Source organism: Aphelocoma coerulescens, chromosome 4, assembly GCF_041296385.1.
Source record: "Aphelocoma coerulescens isolate FSJ_1873_10779 chromosome 4, UR_Acoe_1.0, whole genome shotgun sequence".
Lineage (NCBI taxonomy): Eukaryota > Metazoa > Chordata > Aves > Passeriformes > Corvidae > Aphelocoma > Aphelocoma coerulescens.
Genome location: NC_091017.1, coordinates 43,351,016 through 43,368,081, shown reverse-complemented (window position 1 = coordinate 43,368,081; position 17,066 = coordinate 43,351,016). Strand labels below are relative to the sequence as shown.

The 17,066-nt window shown below is 38.9% G+C and overlaps 2 protein-coding genes across 2 annotated transcripts in view; one reads left to right on the top strand and one right to left on the bottom strand.

Moving 5' to 3' along the window:
- Positions 1 to 489: 489 nt before the first annotated feature.
- SPCS3 (signal peptidase complex subunit 3) lies at positions 490 to 7,058 on the bottom strand. The gene is made up of 5 exons (XM_069013763.1): positions 6,822 to 7,058; positions 4,834 to 4,907; positions 2,924 to 3,000; positions 1,384 to 1,499; positions 490 to 931 (listed from the first exon to the last, which is right to left on the bottom strand). Exons 1-5 carry the CDS (start codon positions 6,962 to 6,964, stop codon positions 799 to 801), a joined length of 543 nt encoding a protein of 180 aa, XP_068869864.1. The 5' UTR covers positions 6,965 to 7,058; the 3' UTR covers positions 490 to 798.
- ASB5 (ankyrin repeat and SOCS box containing 5) overlaps positions 6,813 to 17,066 on the top strand; it is a 40,506-nt gene continuing 30,252 nt past the window's right edge. Inside the window, exons 1-2 of the mRNA XM_069013760.1 lie at positions 6,813 to 6,896; positions 10,379 to 10,451. The gene's annotated coding sequence lies outside the window, so the exon portion shown is untranslated. The remainder of the gene's footprint in view (positions 6,897 to 10,378; positions 10,452 to 17,066) is intronic.

Sequence of the window (17,066 nt, the reverse complement as noted above, 5' to 3'; positions counted from 1 at the left end):
ATTCTTTATGATGAACAGATCCCAATAAAAATCTAGAGATTCCTTTTTAGAAAGCCTTTCTTTACCTTAAGCTTTTACTTTTCTTACTGACTTAGCCTTGTCTTATGCTTAAAATCTTAAGACTCAAACTGAATAGATTTCTTTCTATTCTTCCAGTTTGCTGCATTGTAAGCAGTTATTAAAATGATTTATAATACAAAAGCAGGTGTGGGCTACATCAGTGGCACTCAAAACAAGATCTGAGGCTGACTGACAGATAATGAACTATCAGTTTTCCAAGTAGCAGCTGGGAGTCCTGGAAAGTACTAAGCTTACCCTACTGTAACATACTGCACATGGATTTAAAAAAATGCCCTAAAATGGAACAGCCATTTCTTTCAGGCCCTCCCAGAAACCAAGTCCAGAAGGTGTATTTGAGTTCTACACATATTCTATACACATTAAACAACTATCACAATACTTAAAAAGCCCAAACACAGGAAGACCATCTTCTGGTTTAAAAATATTTATTTAAAAGAAAAGATCTATACTCAGATGGCCAGGAAAAAAAAATCCTCAGTTTTCCCCCCTCAAAACCATTACTCTGCAATTTTCCTTTCCCTTAAGTTTCAGCTTCAATGTTTTATTAAAAAAAAAAACAAAAACCTGAATTTTCATTTCCTTTTCCTATGCTACTAGCCTGAGGAAATTAAGTTCCTTTCAGTGAAAAGTTGCATGGGATGCAAGAAGAAACTGCAATAAAATGTATCCACAATATACAAGTATAAAAATATTTTGCTTATGATTCGGTACTATAATTTAATAACTTTTTGTTGTTTCATAGGTATCTGGGAAAGGTACAGACACATGTCCTGATCCTGTTACAAGAGGTAGAATGCCAGCATTTGGTACAACATTCCAGGAGAGAGTCAAGGTGATATTCCTGTTTCCCCTGCAAAAGCAACAAAGACTATCAGCAGAGATACTCAAGTCAACCAATTTAATGAACAGTTACTAGTATTAAATACATTAGGATACAGATTGCTTTCCTGGTCCAGAAACAGTAAACTTTTTAATTTTATGTAGTTACTGCCTACTTTTTTTTTTTACTTAACTCCTTTGGAGTTGAGTGTGTCACAGAACCAATTCTAAAGACTGAAGGCAGAAACCCAGAAGCCTGTCACTCAAAACAGCAGTGCATCTTCTAGAGTACAGAATAGATAGGATATCTTGTATCCCAAGGCCATCTTCTAACAATCAAACTACAAAGATGCAACAGAGATAACAGAGTATCAGATAGAATTTAGGTACCTTACCACACCAATGAACATACATATTAAATGCAAAGCATGCAAGTAAATCAAGATACCATGAATAACAGTAATGAAACAGGTATTTACTTACTTGAGACCATTTCCATCATCAAAGAAAAAGTACTTTGACTTCATGTCTTTTAAGGACAGCCTTGGGTTATCTCCTCTCAACATGATCTTGTCCCAAAGGACCACCTGATTTAGGGCCTAAAACCACAATTGTAATTAAATCAGCAAGGTAAAGTACAAGATCACATTCAGACACTGGACTTCCACTGCACTATTCATCTAAAAGCCCTGAAGTACATGCTTGCAATCCATAAATAATTTAACAAAATAACGCTGCACAGTGGGGTCATGTGGTACTACCACACAGTGAAGTGTGACACAGAATAAATGGGAACAACAAGGAACATCTTAAAACACAAGAAAGCCATTTTAAAAAAAGGCATATGCTTTAGAAGAATTACAAAGCATAGTGGGGTTTCTTTCTGAGTTCCAAAGGTAAGTCACTTTTAAAGCAGTATTTAGACTTTGTTTCAAACAAAGGACCTAAATTGAGCTATCATGACTCTGCTTATGTATTTAACATTCTTCCAACTTTAATGAAAATCTCTACTTGAATTGAAAGCATAATCCCAAAAAAATTATCAACAATTGAAAAAGTAAGATCCCAAGATCTCGTGTCGCCAAAACTTTATACTGTTCTTTTAAGTAGATGCTGAACAGTCTTGTTTCATATTTTATAGAACAACTTAGAAAAATACTTCTCAGTATTTGTGAGAAATAGTGATTTATGTGGAAAAAAAATATATGAAATAATACATTAAAATCTCAGAAACCCTAAAAACTATTCTAGAGGAAACACAATATCCAGCATCTTGTTTAATACAACTTAGGTACTTCAAAAAAAACAAGAAAACAAAAAAAGGATAGTTTTGTACAGAAAGTTAAGAAAACCCCCAAGCTTTCACTCTATCTTTGCAATGTGACCACAGCAGCTTTAACTAGAATTCAGTGGTACTATGGCAGCATGGTGCTTCATTAAAATAATTTTTTTAAAGGCTGTTCCACACAGCTTCTATCAGATCAGTAAAAAGGGTGTTCAGCTAACCAAAGGGAAGTATCAGTAACAGCCAATTTAAAGGAGCAAAGCCAATTATTTTGAGAAGTATGACAAGGTAATGTAAATGAATTATGGGGCTACAGTAACTGGTAGGACAACCACTTCTGTGATCTATGAATAAAACACACACCACACCAGGCCAGCTCAGAACCCACTCTCTCTTGTTTCTTACACCAGTCAACTGTAGAAAGTTAGGAAAAAAAGGTAAAATGAACAAAAAAGGTGAAAAAACTCACTTACAGTATACTATTGCAAGTATACTGCAACACAAGGCATATGTTCTTTTTCTCCCATTCTACTGGGCATATTTCAAGATACGTTTCATGACAGTGAACTTCCCAACCTACAGTTAAACTGTCAAGAAAATAATCATGAAGGCCAGTACAAACAGCCCAGGCTAGTAGGAAATGGTGGTGGCCTTAACTCTTCTCAGAACTACATAATGTTTAAAAATAGCTGCAGTACTAAAATGGCTAATCGCTTCAAACTTCTTTTTCATACTTACATTGTTTTTCGTTGAATATTCTGCAGACAAATATAGAAACAATTGTTTAACATTCCAGTCAAATATACTCTGCAGATGTATGCAAGTTAAGAAAAATACCATATTGTACTTACATAACCTTGTTTTATTTTTATTAGATCTAAGTAGTCTATAACCATTACAGTGAGTTCTTACCTTTCAACATACCTCATCTCACTTCCAGCAGTTTGAACACATATTTTAATCATATTGAATGACAGGTTTTCAGGTGGATTTTTCTTTTTACTATTTATGAAATCTAGCAGCTATTTCTCCTCCAATGATTTAAGAGTTCTATATTCGACACTGCAAGCTAGTAACCAGAATCCTTTGCTAGACAACCTATTATAAAACCTTAGACATAACAGGCACGACAGAATTCTTCCATAAATATCCTCAAGGCAATTTTTTATACTATCAGAGAACCCTCGTATCCAATTGTGGATCAAAATACAATAATGTTAAACAATATATAAATACAAAATTGGAGGAGTGTAGGGAATCCAAATTATGGTCGTTAGGACAGTACACGTACCTGTATTTCTTTACCAGTTTTGAACAAAAAACCCTACCACACAGTTGTATTTTACAGCTCTAAATATGGCAAGCTTTATGTATACCAGGCATGAGAGATTTAGTCAGACTCTTTACAAAAAAAAAAAAGATTGTTACTAGCAGAAGCCATTAAAACAGGGAATCTTTACACCCACATATTGCAGACTAATCCTTGTACAAGAACATTTCTTTTAGAGGTCCTGTCCTGCCTTGCTCTGCTTTCCTCTATACACAATGTGTACAAGTCTATGCATCTGCTTTAGAACTTCACTCTCTGATTTTAATATGTATAAGCACTTCAGAGGTAAAACTTAAGACTTTGGAGCTTACCTCTCCTGCTTCCAGTTGATAAAAAAAAAAAATCCTCTTATTCCTGTGCAGACAGAGTTGCAAAAATCTGATTAGCCTGTTTATCCAGCATTTCTATCAAAAGTTGTATTTTGTGTGGTCTGCTCACACAACATAGTGTCCCTCAAAGCAGTGAAAGCAAAACACAGGGGTAATCAGTGTCTTGTCTAACAGTGACAAAAACCAGCAGACAAGGAAAAATCCCAGGATCCTCAGACCAGCTGCAAAACAAGGTTTAGTGTAAACACCTGAACGTGCTCCACCTGTTCTTTGGTACTGACTTCTGCAGAAGAACTCTTCCAAGAACCTAAATCCAGACTAGCAGGGAAGCAAGGAAATACAAAAGAAAAACTGCAAAACTGGAACAGCAATTGAGAAAATTGGTAAATTGAGAAATTAGTAAATCATATGCTTCCCAATGAATTTCATGCTATTCAATACTAAAGATTACAGTGTCTAACACCTAAACAAGTAAGGGATTACAATGTCTTTTTATTTTTAGAAGAAGACAGGTACTTCTATGCACCTGTTACACAGTCAGAACTTTGACATCCTCACAACAAAATGAGTTTGAAAGGTGCAGTTTCTAGATTGGGTATGACATTCAAAACAGTACACTATATAAAACCTACCATCAATTCACTCCTCAAACCACTGACACAAACTTCACTTTACAGTAACAATGTCTAGATGTTAAACTGCATTCCCCATTATTAGATACAGTGCACTTCACAACAGAGCCTGATTTTAAAAACAGGCATTAAAAAGAGAGAACTTTCACCTACTAGAGACCAAACAGCTGGCTTAAGTTCTATTTCACTGCCACAGCTATGCAAAATACTATTTTTATCTGCTTTAAATTTTAATTTTAAGACAAATTGCTAGTTTCTCCAAGTCCTGAATATCTGAAGATTACAAGGTAACAAAAACAGACATTAAAGTGTTCTTATTCCTAAAAGTTTGCAAACCATTTTTTCCATTAAGGATATCTGCAGTAATGTCAAATGTGACGAATCCCAGGTCACTTCTTTCTCTGGGTCCAGTGAAATCTTCTACATTTTTTCTAAGACAAAACAAAACACAACGCAAGATTATCCTTTCTCATTATTTGTCTCTTACACACTACATGAATTATGATACTTATTAAATATTTCCCTCATCTGTTTTCTGTATCTGCTTGACTCTGCATGGAACAAATCTTTTATGAATTATGAACTTCATAGTCATATTTAGTCCAGTTGGGAAATTAGCCAATTAAAACATCATTTCATTAAAACCAAGTTTAGTAATCTCAAATAAAAAAAATAAAGTTTACAAGTGAAGAAAACACTTCTGGAGACAGAAGTTAAGAAAAACACTGCCAAATCTTCCCAATTTAAGCCTTGGTATGAATTTCCATCCCTTTGCAAAAAGCAGTATCTTTTTAAGTGGTAAACCTTATCAACACCTCTTAACCACTGTCAGTCTGGTGGAGTAGCAGGCCTTAAGCTTGGGGTCTCCAGAACTTCTGAGACATTCAAGAGAAGCATCTTAGGTGTAACATCTCCCAGTAATACCAGATCTGTGCATCACAGAACAGACTGGCAGTACACATTTAACCCAAATTAGGCATTAGTATGCTGCCTCATATATGCTGAGTTCACCGTAATGCTCAAAAATACGCTTTTATGCCAATGTTATGCTTTTGCAATCCTCAGTGTAGCATAAATACGGGGCTTCTTTTCCTGTGGCATTAAACCAGTCTGAAAGGCGATGGCAGTCCCTTTATTTGCATTCATCTCTCCTTTCAAGTCCTGCTATTAGGCATCCACTGGTGCCACTTATTTTGGGATGGTTCCAAAGCTCCACAGAATCATCACCAAATCACAGAATGGCCTGAGTTGGAAGCAATCTTAAAGATCATTAAGTTCCAACCTCGCTGGCCATGGATGGGGACACCTTTCACTTGACCAAGTTGTGCAGAGCTCCATCCAACCTGGCACTAAACACTTCCAGAAATGGGCTGCTTTAGCTCACTAATCTGGGTCAAAACCAACCAAAACAATAAAACATGAACCGAGTTAGAGCAGCTCAGTCAAGTGTCCTATGAGCCAGATTCCCCTGTGGAGCTCTGGTAAAGAACCACGTGGCAAAAACGGGAGCAGAGACCTCTACTCTTAGGTGGCTGTAACAGCTGCTCAAATGCTTGTGAAACTACTGTCCTCCACATCACGCATACTTAACTTAATGGAAGTTTTCTGTGACTATGTTCCAATTCAGAGAAAAAAACCCCACCCCAAACCAACACCAAAACTGGGAAAAAACGGTCCCCCACCACAAGTTTGCATCAGTACATCTTATTTGTACACAACACGTTCTGACGTGGTATTATGTGTCCTACACCTGGCGCATTTCGCAAAGGGGAAGCCATCCCAATCACTCTGCTGCCACAGAAAAGAAAGGATGCTAGGTTATCAATGGAGGGACCCAACAGAACTATTATTTAAAAGAAAAATGTACTACGTTCGGATAAACGCTCATAGGATAAGCCTCACGTTCCTGCAGGTCCCCGCCTCCCCAAAACTGCCGGCCGGCAGCAACTGGCTCGCCTCCGCGGGAGCTGCGGGTGCGAGCGGCCGGGCCGGCCCCTGAGCGCGCCGCCCCGGCTCCCGCCCGGCTCCCGCCCGGCCCCTGAGCGCGCCGCCCCGGCTCCCGCCCGGCTCCCGCCCGGCCCCTGAGCGCGCCGCCCCGGCTCCCGCCCGGCCGCGCCGTCGTGGGGCTCCCCCATTGGCCCGGCCGGGAGCGCAGGAGGCCGAGCCCGAGCGGCCGCGCGAGGAGCCGGGGGGCGGCCGCCCCTGCCGGGCGCCAGCGTCCCCTCACCCGCCCCGACCCTTCCACTGGGCTCCCGAGCCCTTCCGCTCCCCAGCGGGCAGCAGCTGCCGCCCGGCCCGGCCCGGCCCTCCCCCGCCACTCCCTTCCCTCTCCCCGCCGCACTCACAGCGTGACCCGGGAGACGGCGATGCGGACGGGCACACTGCGCTCCTTGAAGGCGGTGGTGATGAAGCAGCCGAAGGTGAGCGCCGCCATCACGCTCAGCGAGAAGGCGAAGAGCGAGTTGGCCCGGGACAGCACCGTGTTCATCTCCCCGCTGGGCCCGGCCGGGCTGCGGCCGCTGCTCGGGCGGGGCGGGCGCGCGGACGCGGCAGGAAGCGGGCGGCGGCGGGGAAGGGGGGCGCGCGCGACCGCCGGGGGGCGCGGCTTCGCCCCGGCCGGGCGGGCACGGGGAGGCCACGCCCCCGGTACGCCCCCGGCCCGCTCCCGGCCCGCTCCCGGCCGGGGATGGGCGGGGCCGGCGCCGGGCCCGGCGGGACATGGCGGCTGCAGCGGTGTGGGTGCCCTGCCTGCGTGCCTGCCTGCGGCTGTGCTGCCAGCGCACTCCTTCTTGCAGGGGAGGTGTCGCTCTGCTGGGTTTTTGCATTTGTATAGTAAGACATAAATAAGTGCTAGGCGAAGGCTTGTATTTTCACTTCGTATCTGTATCTTGCTTTCACTGGTCCTGTGATTTGCCATTCCCTGCCTTGTTTCGTATAGGATGTTCCTGTTCATTTCCAGTTTGCTACATACATGCTCAGTATGTCAATCTTCTTGCCTAGAAATCTCCTTTAGTAGCTGGGCTTGTTCCTGGAATCCATTTTCTTTGCCAGATGGCGTGGTGATCTCTTACCGTTTGCAGGGTGAGGCAGCCTTTCGCCTTAGTCCACCAATTTGGTTGAAATTTCAATTCAAATGGGTCCCAGCAAAGATCAGCTTATGTAGTGAGGTGGTTCCTAATTCCTCCCGGGGCTCTTATTTGGTGCCATTCCTGCTTCCCAGACCTGCAGCATGTGAGAACGTGAGAACCAAGGGGTGAGAGCTTTATAATGGTTTGGGGTCGATTTTTTTGGTGTTCCTACCCCTTCTATTCCTCCGTATTAACTATACCAGGCCGGAGTAACGCGGGTTTCTCGGGGCTGCCAACAGGTGTCAGCAGTGGTTCAGTTATATGTGATTTCCTCTTCCCAGCCCGAAGGTTCCAGTGCTGGAAATACTGGGAGTAGGAGCAGGAGCTCAGATGCAGGAGTCTGAAAGGCTGGAAGGCGTCATGGTGACTGAAGGGATAGGGAGAGCAAGGTGGGGGCTGTCAGGCCGTTCTGAGATACGTATGCTCTGAAATGATGGTGCTGTTGCTTTTCCTCCCTGTAGCCAAGAGTCAGGTCTATGAATCAGGGAAGAAAAATCTTTGCAGATAAAGGTAGGAAATGGAAAAGGAAGAAGATCATACTGAGGCTTTTTGTTTCCTCCCAGACTGAGTACCTGTAGCACATGTCTGTTTAGCCGGTAGGATGAAGGTACCTAGGGAGACATTCCTTTCTTTGGGGATCTTGTTTCCACTATGCAGTTGGTTTCTGTGTGTCTATGCATTTGCCCCATTGAAATCAGTCTCAGGTCCGAAGAGGGTAGACTCTTTTCTGGTTTGCATTTTGTAATTCTTGACCTTTCTGATATTTCGTAAGAGTTTCAGCAGCACAGGGAGTTTCTTGTATAAAGGTTTTTGTTGCCTCGTTATTATTTTATGCTATTCAAAATATTAATTATAGTGATGATTTATGGTCTGGAACTTGTTGTTACTGAAACCTTGGATTACTCTTACTGAAAAGTGGGTACTGTTCCCCAAAATATTTGAAGACTTAGAAGCATTAAGGAAGCTTTTACTGCAAACTGGGGAACCTAATAATTTTGGAAGTTATAAAATGTTGGCTGTTTTCAAAAAGATAGTTCAAATGTGAACACTATTTTTTTCTCTTATCTACAAGCAAAAGGCTTAATTGCCTTTGTTCTTGCTTTTAGTTCATGTAGCTGCTATTTAGAGTTTTTCATATTAAACAACTGTTTAATAAAAAAAAGGCTCTTGGGCAGAACTTACAGGAATACAGTAGTGAAATTTCCAAAGCAGTAGTTAAATACCCACAAAAGACCAAAATCAAAAGCCTTAGCCAAATTCATCTGTTTTTAAGGCAATGCATAAATATGGCTATTGCTTGTGAAGGTTTGGATTTATTTTAGTAGAAACCTTAAATAAATGTCACTTAAAATCACAGTATGCAGGGGAAGACAGATGGTGTAGTTTATTCAAGGATTGATCTATTACTGTTTTAGAATAAAGAAACCTATCGCTTTTTAATGACTGAAATCTTGCAAAATCAAAATGGGAAAAAAATTTGAAACAAGGCAGTTGTGAAAGCAGGGGGGATAATTATTCACAGTACCTATTTGCTCGCAAGTTCTAGATTGTTCTTTGAAGGATATAAAATCTGGTATTTTGTGAAGAATAGTGACATAATATTAATGTCAAAAGTCGCTGTCAGCTAAATAAGGTGTGTTACTGTGAATTGAGCAAATACTATAATTATGGGAACAAATTCATAGGATCTTGGGGAGGCAGAAGAGTGTGGGAGACCATTTCCAAGATGCAGTGGAATGGTATTGATTATGCCCAAGCAGCGTCCTTAAGCCCAGGCCAGCAGAGCACAAGGCATATCAGTGTTCAGGCTGGCTATTACTTCAAGAAATACCATATTTTTCATTATAAACTCATTGAACAAATTGCAGAGGTAGGATTGGCAGCAGGTCTGAAATGCAGAATTTGCTGTCCTTCTCCAGTCCTTACCCTAAAATTATCTGACTTTGAAATTGAGGTTTTGTGCACTCTTTGATCTATTAAACATGTGTTCTTTTTTTATAGTGCCGGCACTTCAACAGGATTGATCCTTGTCAGCAGCTGATGATTAGTAGTCTTTCGAGAGAGAGTAGCTTGCTTTCTTTGGTTGACATGTTTCTACTCTGATGTTCCAGTTATGGAGTGATTCCTTTCATCATCTGTAAACAAAATAGCAAGTGTTGACACTGACTATCAACAGAGATTGCTATGAGTTCTTTGTTTTCCCACTGAAGTCATATTGATTCTAACATGGTACACGCAGATGGAAGCTTTGGGGTGGCTGACAGTTTGGGAGGTATGGTTTGTGAATTTCAAGTGAAAGGGAGGTGTTAACTTCAGCCCAGCACCTTTGGCCTTCTTGGAGCTTAAGTTTCTAACTAATTTTACAAGTGAAAGTTTAGGTGCCTGTGTCATCTTTGGTAACTAGATAGTTAGACAAGAACTGTGCAGATTATGGCTTTTTTTGATCTAGGGACATATATATACTTCCTGAATTTTTTACCATAAATGTCTAAATACTTTCTTGAATTTGTCTTTTATTAATTGTTGAAATGTTAATTCTTTAAGAGACAGTAGCAACACACAGTCTCTTAGGCAGCTCTGGGAAGGAAGATGAAGATTAAAATAAATGTGGCCACAATCAGCTGTCTCTTGCAACAGCCCCCTTTCAGTTAGCACCTCTCCTGGATGGCTTGTTTTTACAGCTGGTGTTGAAAGGTTGTGACTAAGAGAAGAGGCTTTTTGGACTGCATTGGAGGGGCTTGGATTCTAATGTTCTTCTCACCTCCATTTTTTAGCTTTGGATCTCCACAGTTTGCAGAATAAGAAGATAAGCAAGAAGAAATTTTCACTTGCCTTCGTAGTATCAGCGTAAGTCCTTCAGCAAGAAAATCTTGGGCAATTTTAAATTTCTCATTTTAGAATGAAGTTGATATTTTACAACATTGTCTCATTTGGTGGCATAATATATGGCAAAATAAAAGCTGCATCACAGAGAGAAACAAATATTCTTGGCTCCAAAGTCAATATATTTTGGAGCCTAACACAGATAATTTTTGGCTTCTGTGAGGTTTGTCCATTCCATGGCCTATAAAGCCATGTTAGGTAAAGTCATTCATACATTATTGATTCAGCTTAACCTTTCTCACTTCATTGTGCTTTGCATTCTGGGCAGGAAGCCTGGGTGCTACTGATCCACCTCACTGGGGTTTTATCTCATTCACTCAGCCAGTTGCAAGTCTTCATCACAAGGTATTTTTATGTCTCTTGTAAAAGCACCAAGCAGAGACTTGTCATGCCTCAGCTTGAAGAAAAAGATGTTTTACCAGTTCTGTCATGGTGATATCATTTAGCCAATACCAATTTTAGTGGATGGAAAAAACCTTTCTGTTATGAGCACTAGCCATGGGAGTCAGCATATAGTGACATAAGCTTGCAGAATAAACTTTTAACTCTCATCCCTACTATTGACTCTGTAATTTACTTTTATTAACAACATGCTTAGGCACCAAAATATGCTTTACACAGAAAGGAGAAAAATTAAACCACTTTTACTTGGTCAAGAAGAAAACCTGACAAAGTTTGAAAAAAGGGGGAATAAAAGTAAACAGGTGATTTCACTGTTTTTAGAAAGAAAAACTATTTTTTGAAGCAAAAAATTAAGTTAAATGGTTAAAGAAAAATTTTAAGACAGCCTATAATGTAGAATAAAATTAACAATTTTAAAAAGAATTCAAATTGATGACAAAAGATTCACAGCTCAGGTATTGCTTTTATTTAGAGGCATCTATTTAATGAGAACCTGTGACATTTTTGCAGTTCATTAAGGAAAAGATTAACCATAAAAAGTGCAAAAATACCAGGTTTAGTTACATGAATTTAGAATAATAAGGTGATTGCACTGCCTACTAGAGAAATAGCAAAGTTAGTTTGTCAAGGTAGTTGAAATACCAAAAGAATGGCTCCCGTGGTACCCCAATCCTACGGAAGAGGTTGCGTTAGTTGCCAGAGAGGGAATCCATGTTCTGCAGACGTGGTTGGCAATGAAAGAAATCTCTTGGATGCAAGAAAGGAACTATACAAAGGGAAAGAGGTACAAAATGAGGAGACTCTTCCTGAGTTTCGCTGCTACAGCTGTATCAGTACATAAGGCCATCAAAGATGTATCCTTACGAAGAGGCAGCGAGTATGTGCATGTTGACATTGCTCTCCCCTCTTCACTTGCTACAACTTTTTCCAGGGGGTCATTTGCCCTGTCACAGAATGGGTTGTAAGGAGTGGGTGTGAGTGGTTTTTTCTGTGTAAAGTCCAACAGGTTAGTTTTAACTTATCAACAGTTTAAACTGACGGATTTTGAACTGAGTAGTGTACCAATACACATTCCTTCCTGCTGGTTTCCAGGAAGGGAGAGAGAGGGGCAGGAACCTTTAGCTGAGGAATGGAATGGGCAGCTGGAGGTGGTAACTTTTTAAACTTCTGGGGGCAAGATTTGCTAGAGTTTGTCTGTCAGCAGGCCGTGTGTGCCTGCTGTCTGACACGTTTCTGGGTTTAGTAATGTCTCTAAGTGCACACATGACTTATTTTGGAATCTTCTGTAATGCTCTTAATAGTTGAGTTATGTTAGTTATCCAAAGAGGAGTGCAACAAATACTGTAAATAAACTTACTATGTTTCTAGCAGAACTCAGATTGAATTTACTTGTAAGCACGTTGGTCATACCTGCTTCCCTGCTGGGTTGAACTTTGCTGTCAGTGATTAGATGGACTGGTTAAGCAGATCAAGCATGCTCATGTGATAATGTGGCTGACAGCAGGATTGTTGATATTGGACTTGTAGCTGAAGGAGCATCTACCCCCATTACGGGAAGCAGCTATCCAGTGGTATATAACAAAGGGATACAGATTTAAGATTACTATGTTATTTTTTCAAGAACTGAGAAAGTTAGAAAACTAGAATTTCATAATCACTTAAATATCTGAATTACTTTTTATGCTTTTAAATGCATGTCATATGGAGAATGTCTGTTATGTGGAGAGATACTGATTGATATTTAATCCTTGACTAGTAATTCCATTCTCTGGAAATCCAGACGTACAAGTCTGTATACTAGAATTATTTTCTAAGATAGGAGTAGTATTTTCAACTACTAGGAAAGGCAAAACACCTCAATTAAATAATTTTGAACTCATTAAGAGTTAGCAGTAGAATAAGCAATCTTTTAATGATGTTACAAATGAAAGTTTGCATCATTCATGTTCTGCAATAACTTGATTTGTACAGAGCCTAAACTGTATCAGACCAATGATTTTAGTACACTGGAGGAAAAAAGTACCACCCTACCACCCAAAGGCATAAGTTTGAACTTTCTAGAGCAGTTCCAGAACTCATGGAAATAATGTGCTACACCAAAATACAGAGAGAAAGTATGTATCAAACAAAACGTTTTTGTGCATTACAGCTCTTTTAAAGGAGCTGTTGTGTTTCATTATTGGAGAAGACAAATGGTGTCTAAATGTGTAACTGTTTAGTAGAATGGGTGTCAAGAGCCAGAGCACGACAAGAGGAGAAATGTTTTAAGACAGTCTCATTTTTCCCTGTTGTGCCACTAAAGATGTCATTGCATTGTATTTTGAAACAGACTTTTGGTTAAAGTCTTTGGTTAGGTTATCAGGATATTAGCAGGAATTATGAGAACTGCAGAAATCTGAATTAAACATAACTTTGGTTATGAGCTGTAACATCATGCTGCATGGTTTGTGTAGATCCTGGGTAGACTTGGTGCTCAGGAAGAAAAGCTGTAAAAAGATGAGGGCCTTTCATTTGTTTGGTTTACAGTGTTGTGTCTGTTTCAGTTGGCAACACAACTCTCAGGTTTTTGTGCTGATAATATGGGTTTGTCATGATGCTCAAGTAATTCTGTAGAGTTCTTAAGGATAGCAATGGGGTGCAGTGAAAAAGCAGTTCAGATCTGAACCAAGTTTCGTCTTTTCTGGACGAAAAAGTTTGTGTTCTCTCATTTTTTGTCTTTTCATTCCTCTAAAACCATAGCACAAAGTCTGTACTTCAGCCACCTCTTCTCTTCCTATTTTACAAGGAGTAGTATTTGTGTTGTGCTAATGAGCTTGAGTTCCTGTTTGGAAAAGGACACAGCAGCTGCTTGATGTTTTCCAGTGACTCCAGCTTCTAAATTTCTTGTAGCTCTCAGGTAAATGTGACTTGTTTGGGTTTATTTTCTGTGCCTAAGTATAAATGCATAATAGATGTAACTTAGGACATATTATTATGCATTGATATTAATAAAAAGAACATTTAATAGTACTTTTGGAAGACTGTTTTATTGTATTAATGCCTTTTTTTTGTCTTTAATTCGATGTAACATTTTGCATAAAGAGGAAATAAATTTTAAAATAGTTCATTTGAGTCTAGATTTCTTCAGTTCAAATGCTTTGAATATAAAATAGAAAAAATTGCTGAACATAGGTCAAGGAGGAAATGACATAAACATTCGGGAGCTTTAGGTAAGTCAGGTAAAATTTTGAGGATTAGCATCTCATACACTCATTAAAATACAAGTCAGCTGGTCACTAAGCAGGTAATTTTTCATGCTGAGTTAGACATTTGGTTTTTAGAAGTTCATGCTTCTCTTCTTTTGATTCCTTCATGAAGCATTGTATGCTTACAGAAACTCAGTTCTAGAACTCGATTTCTTACTTATTTTATTTTAAACTCGTTCTGAAGGCATTGCTTTAGAAATTTCTCCTGTTTGGTTGTCCATAATGTTTAAAATAATAAATTCATCAAAGCACCTAAGAGTTCCTGTTCCTCTGCTTGGTATCTTACAATCTTCTGTTATACTTGTTATTAGACAGAAGTTTCAGAACCAGGATGAGTATCAACTTCTTGTGTATATTTAGCTAACTCTTATATGTGGAGAAAGACATGCACATGAAAGAATTCCTTGTACTGTATTGCATACCTCATCTTTAAAAAAAAACAGTTTCACTTTCAGACATTTATATGCATCTCCAAAATACTGAAGAAAACTATTAGGACTAACTGTAATGGAATTTGTGCTGTGAATATAATTACTCTTTTACATCTTCTATCATCTGGTTTAAATATATTACTTTAAAAAATTTAAATAGAAGGAAGTATGTTTTCCAAAACCAACAACACAGCATGTGCTATAAAGAAATCATATTTCTAAGGGTTTTGTAGTCTTTGGTGTTAAAAAAAATGCCTTCAAAGACTAAATATTCTATCAGTTGTGTTAATTTTCTTGCATATCTTGCCTTACTAAAAATTAAACACACCACTCTTCTAAAACATAGATGAAAAATTATCAGAATAAAATCGTTTATGAATGTGATTATGCAATTAATCATAGATGATAAGCATAGTTGGTCTTTTTTCTAAAAATTACTTTGTTAGGTTGAGAGTAAATTGTACACTAGATTTTTGACAGTTTGAATTAGCACAAACAGGTGCCACTGCTAAATACTTACTTTCTGCACTTGGCTTCTACGCAGCAAAGCATTAAAGGCCAGGCTACTTTGTCTGAGCTCTGGAGTTTGAAATGAACCACTTTATAGTCATTATAAACAGTACTGCTATGTTGATTATACAGGTTATGTTCTTTAGAAATGATAACTGACCAAGCTACATTAAAAGGGATCTCTAAGACCATAAATTGCAGCATTTAAAGTTTCCTAAGTGGTTTTAAAATTAAAATAGGCTTTTTCCAGAAATGGGGAAGCATATCAGAGGAATCATTACATTGTTCTTGTTTTATTTGCTGGGAATGTGTTAGTATGTCAAGGTAGGGGTATCCTTGTCAAGGTAGGGGTATCCTTGTCTGTCACAGTATTTCTATCGTCTTAAACAAAATAAAAATCAAAATATTGTTAATCTGCAATGTAGCTTGTTGCCACTTGTGTGCTGTGGTAAAACCCTAGATGCTAAAATAATTTTACAGCCTATCTCTTTTGTCGACATTAAGTGAATCAACAGTCAAGATTTCATTTTATTTAGGTTTGTAATCTGAATTTTGTATTAAAATAAAAATTGTTAGATACCTAATAAGTTTCAGTACTCTTTTCACCAGGATATCTGAGTGATTTTTTAACAGCAATGTAGTTATCTTCAGAATACTCCCATTTTACTAGTGAGGAAATGAGGCCAAGAAATTTCATTCCCAAAACTCAAAACTACATGGGAAATACAAATATCCAGATTAAGCCACTGCTCTTTTTAAGTGTTTTGATATCTTTAAAATATTGTACATTTGTTACATATGGTGCATTTCCATTTGGAAGCTCTCATTTTTCTGCAGTGCTGCAGTATCTGACTCCAGTTACTTCACACTGCCATGCAATAGAAAATTTGGGACACTTACATCCCACGTTTTTGCAGTCCTTCATGGAATCGCATTGACTGTCAGATCCTTTATTTATTCACCTATGCTTCTATTTTCTGATTTCCATTACAACAGCTGTAGCTTTCTGTTTCCCAGTCTGGATAACTGGTTTTCCCAGTCTGCATGGGCCTCCTCTCAGCTATTCTGCGTTCAGGTCTCAGCATTCACATTGTGGTTCTCCCAAAATGCTGTGTGGGTGTTAACTTCTAAACAGTTGCTCAGTTTTCGTGACTGGGTGCCTTGCAGCATGGCTTTGCCAACAAGCTGTAATGGTAATTTCTGTAGCACTTTAGTAGACTTAGATTAGGATGGACTTGGTTCCGTGTGGCTGGGAGAGTTTCCAGCTAAGCTGACACATAAGAGTTATAGAGCTCTAAAAAAAGAGGAAATATTATGAGAGTAATTTTCCCAACTTCTGATGGGTATGTGTGAACTGGAATTCTCAAAACTCATGATTTCATGTAGTTTTTCATCTTAGTGTAGCTTATTACCGATGAGGGGAATTTTTTAAAGGACAGAAGGCAAGTTTTGATACAGGAATAACCTTTCTGCTCAATTTTCATGTTGTTCCTAAAAGCAGTTTTACAAATCCATGAGGTTATTTGAAACAACACTTACAAAATAGTAATTGCATGCACAGCCTTATTATTGTAGTTTTAAATTTACTTTTTTTGGACCTTAACAGAAAAATTCAACTTGAAGAAAACTATCTAACAATTGAGAAATTTATTTTGTGATTTTTCTACTGCAGTTGTAAGAAGCAGGAAACAGTATTGTAAGGAGAAGAGGAACTCTGAGCACTGCTAACTTCAGCTGTTATTTATGGTATTTGCTGTTCGGAGTTTTGCCTCTACAAAGACTGTTTTGTAAGTTAACAAAATGTGGGAGAAGTCTAAGAGAAAGCAGGTGCTAGATTTCACAATATGAAATCAGGAAAAATGGGTCAGGTAAAACAGTGTAAGAAAGAAAAAGCTTTCCATAACGTAATTATGGTTTTTTCTTGTTCTGCATGGTAAATTTTTAAAACAGCTCCATAAGATGGCTGGGGAATTCTGTGGACCGATCAAGTT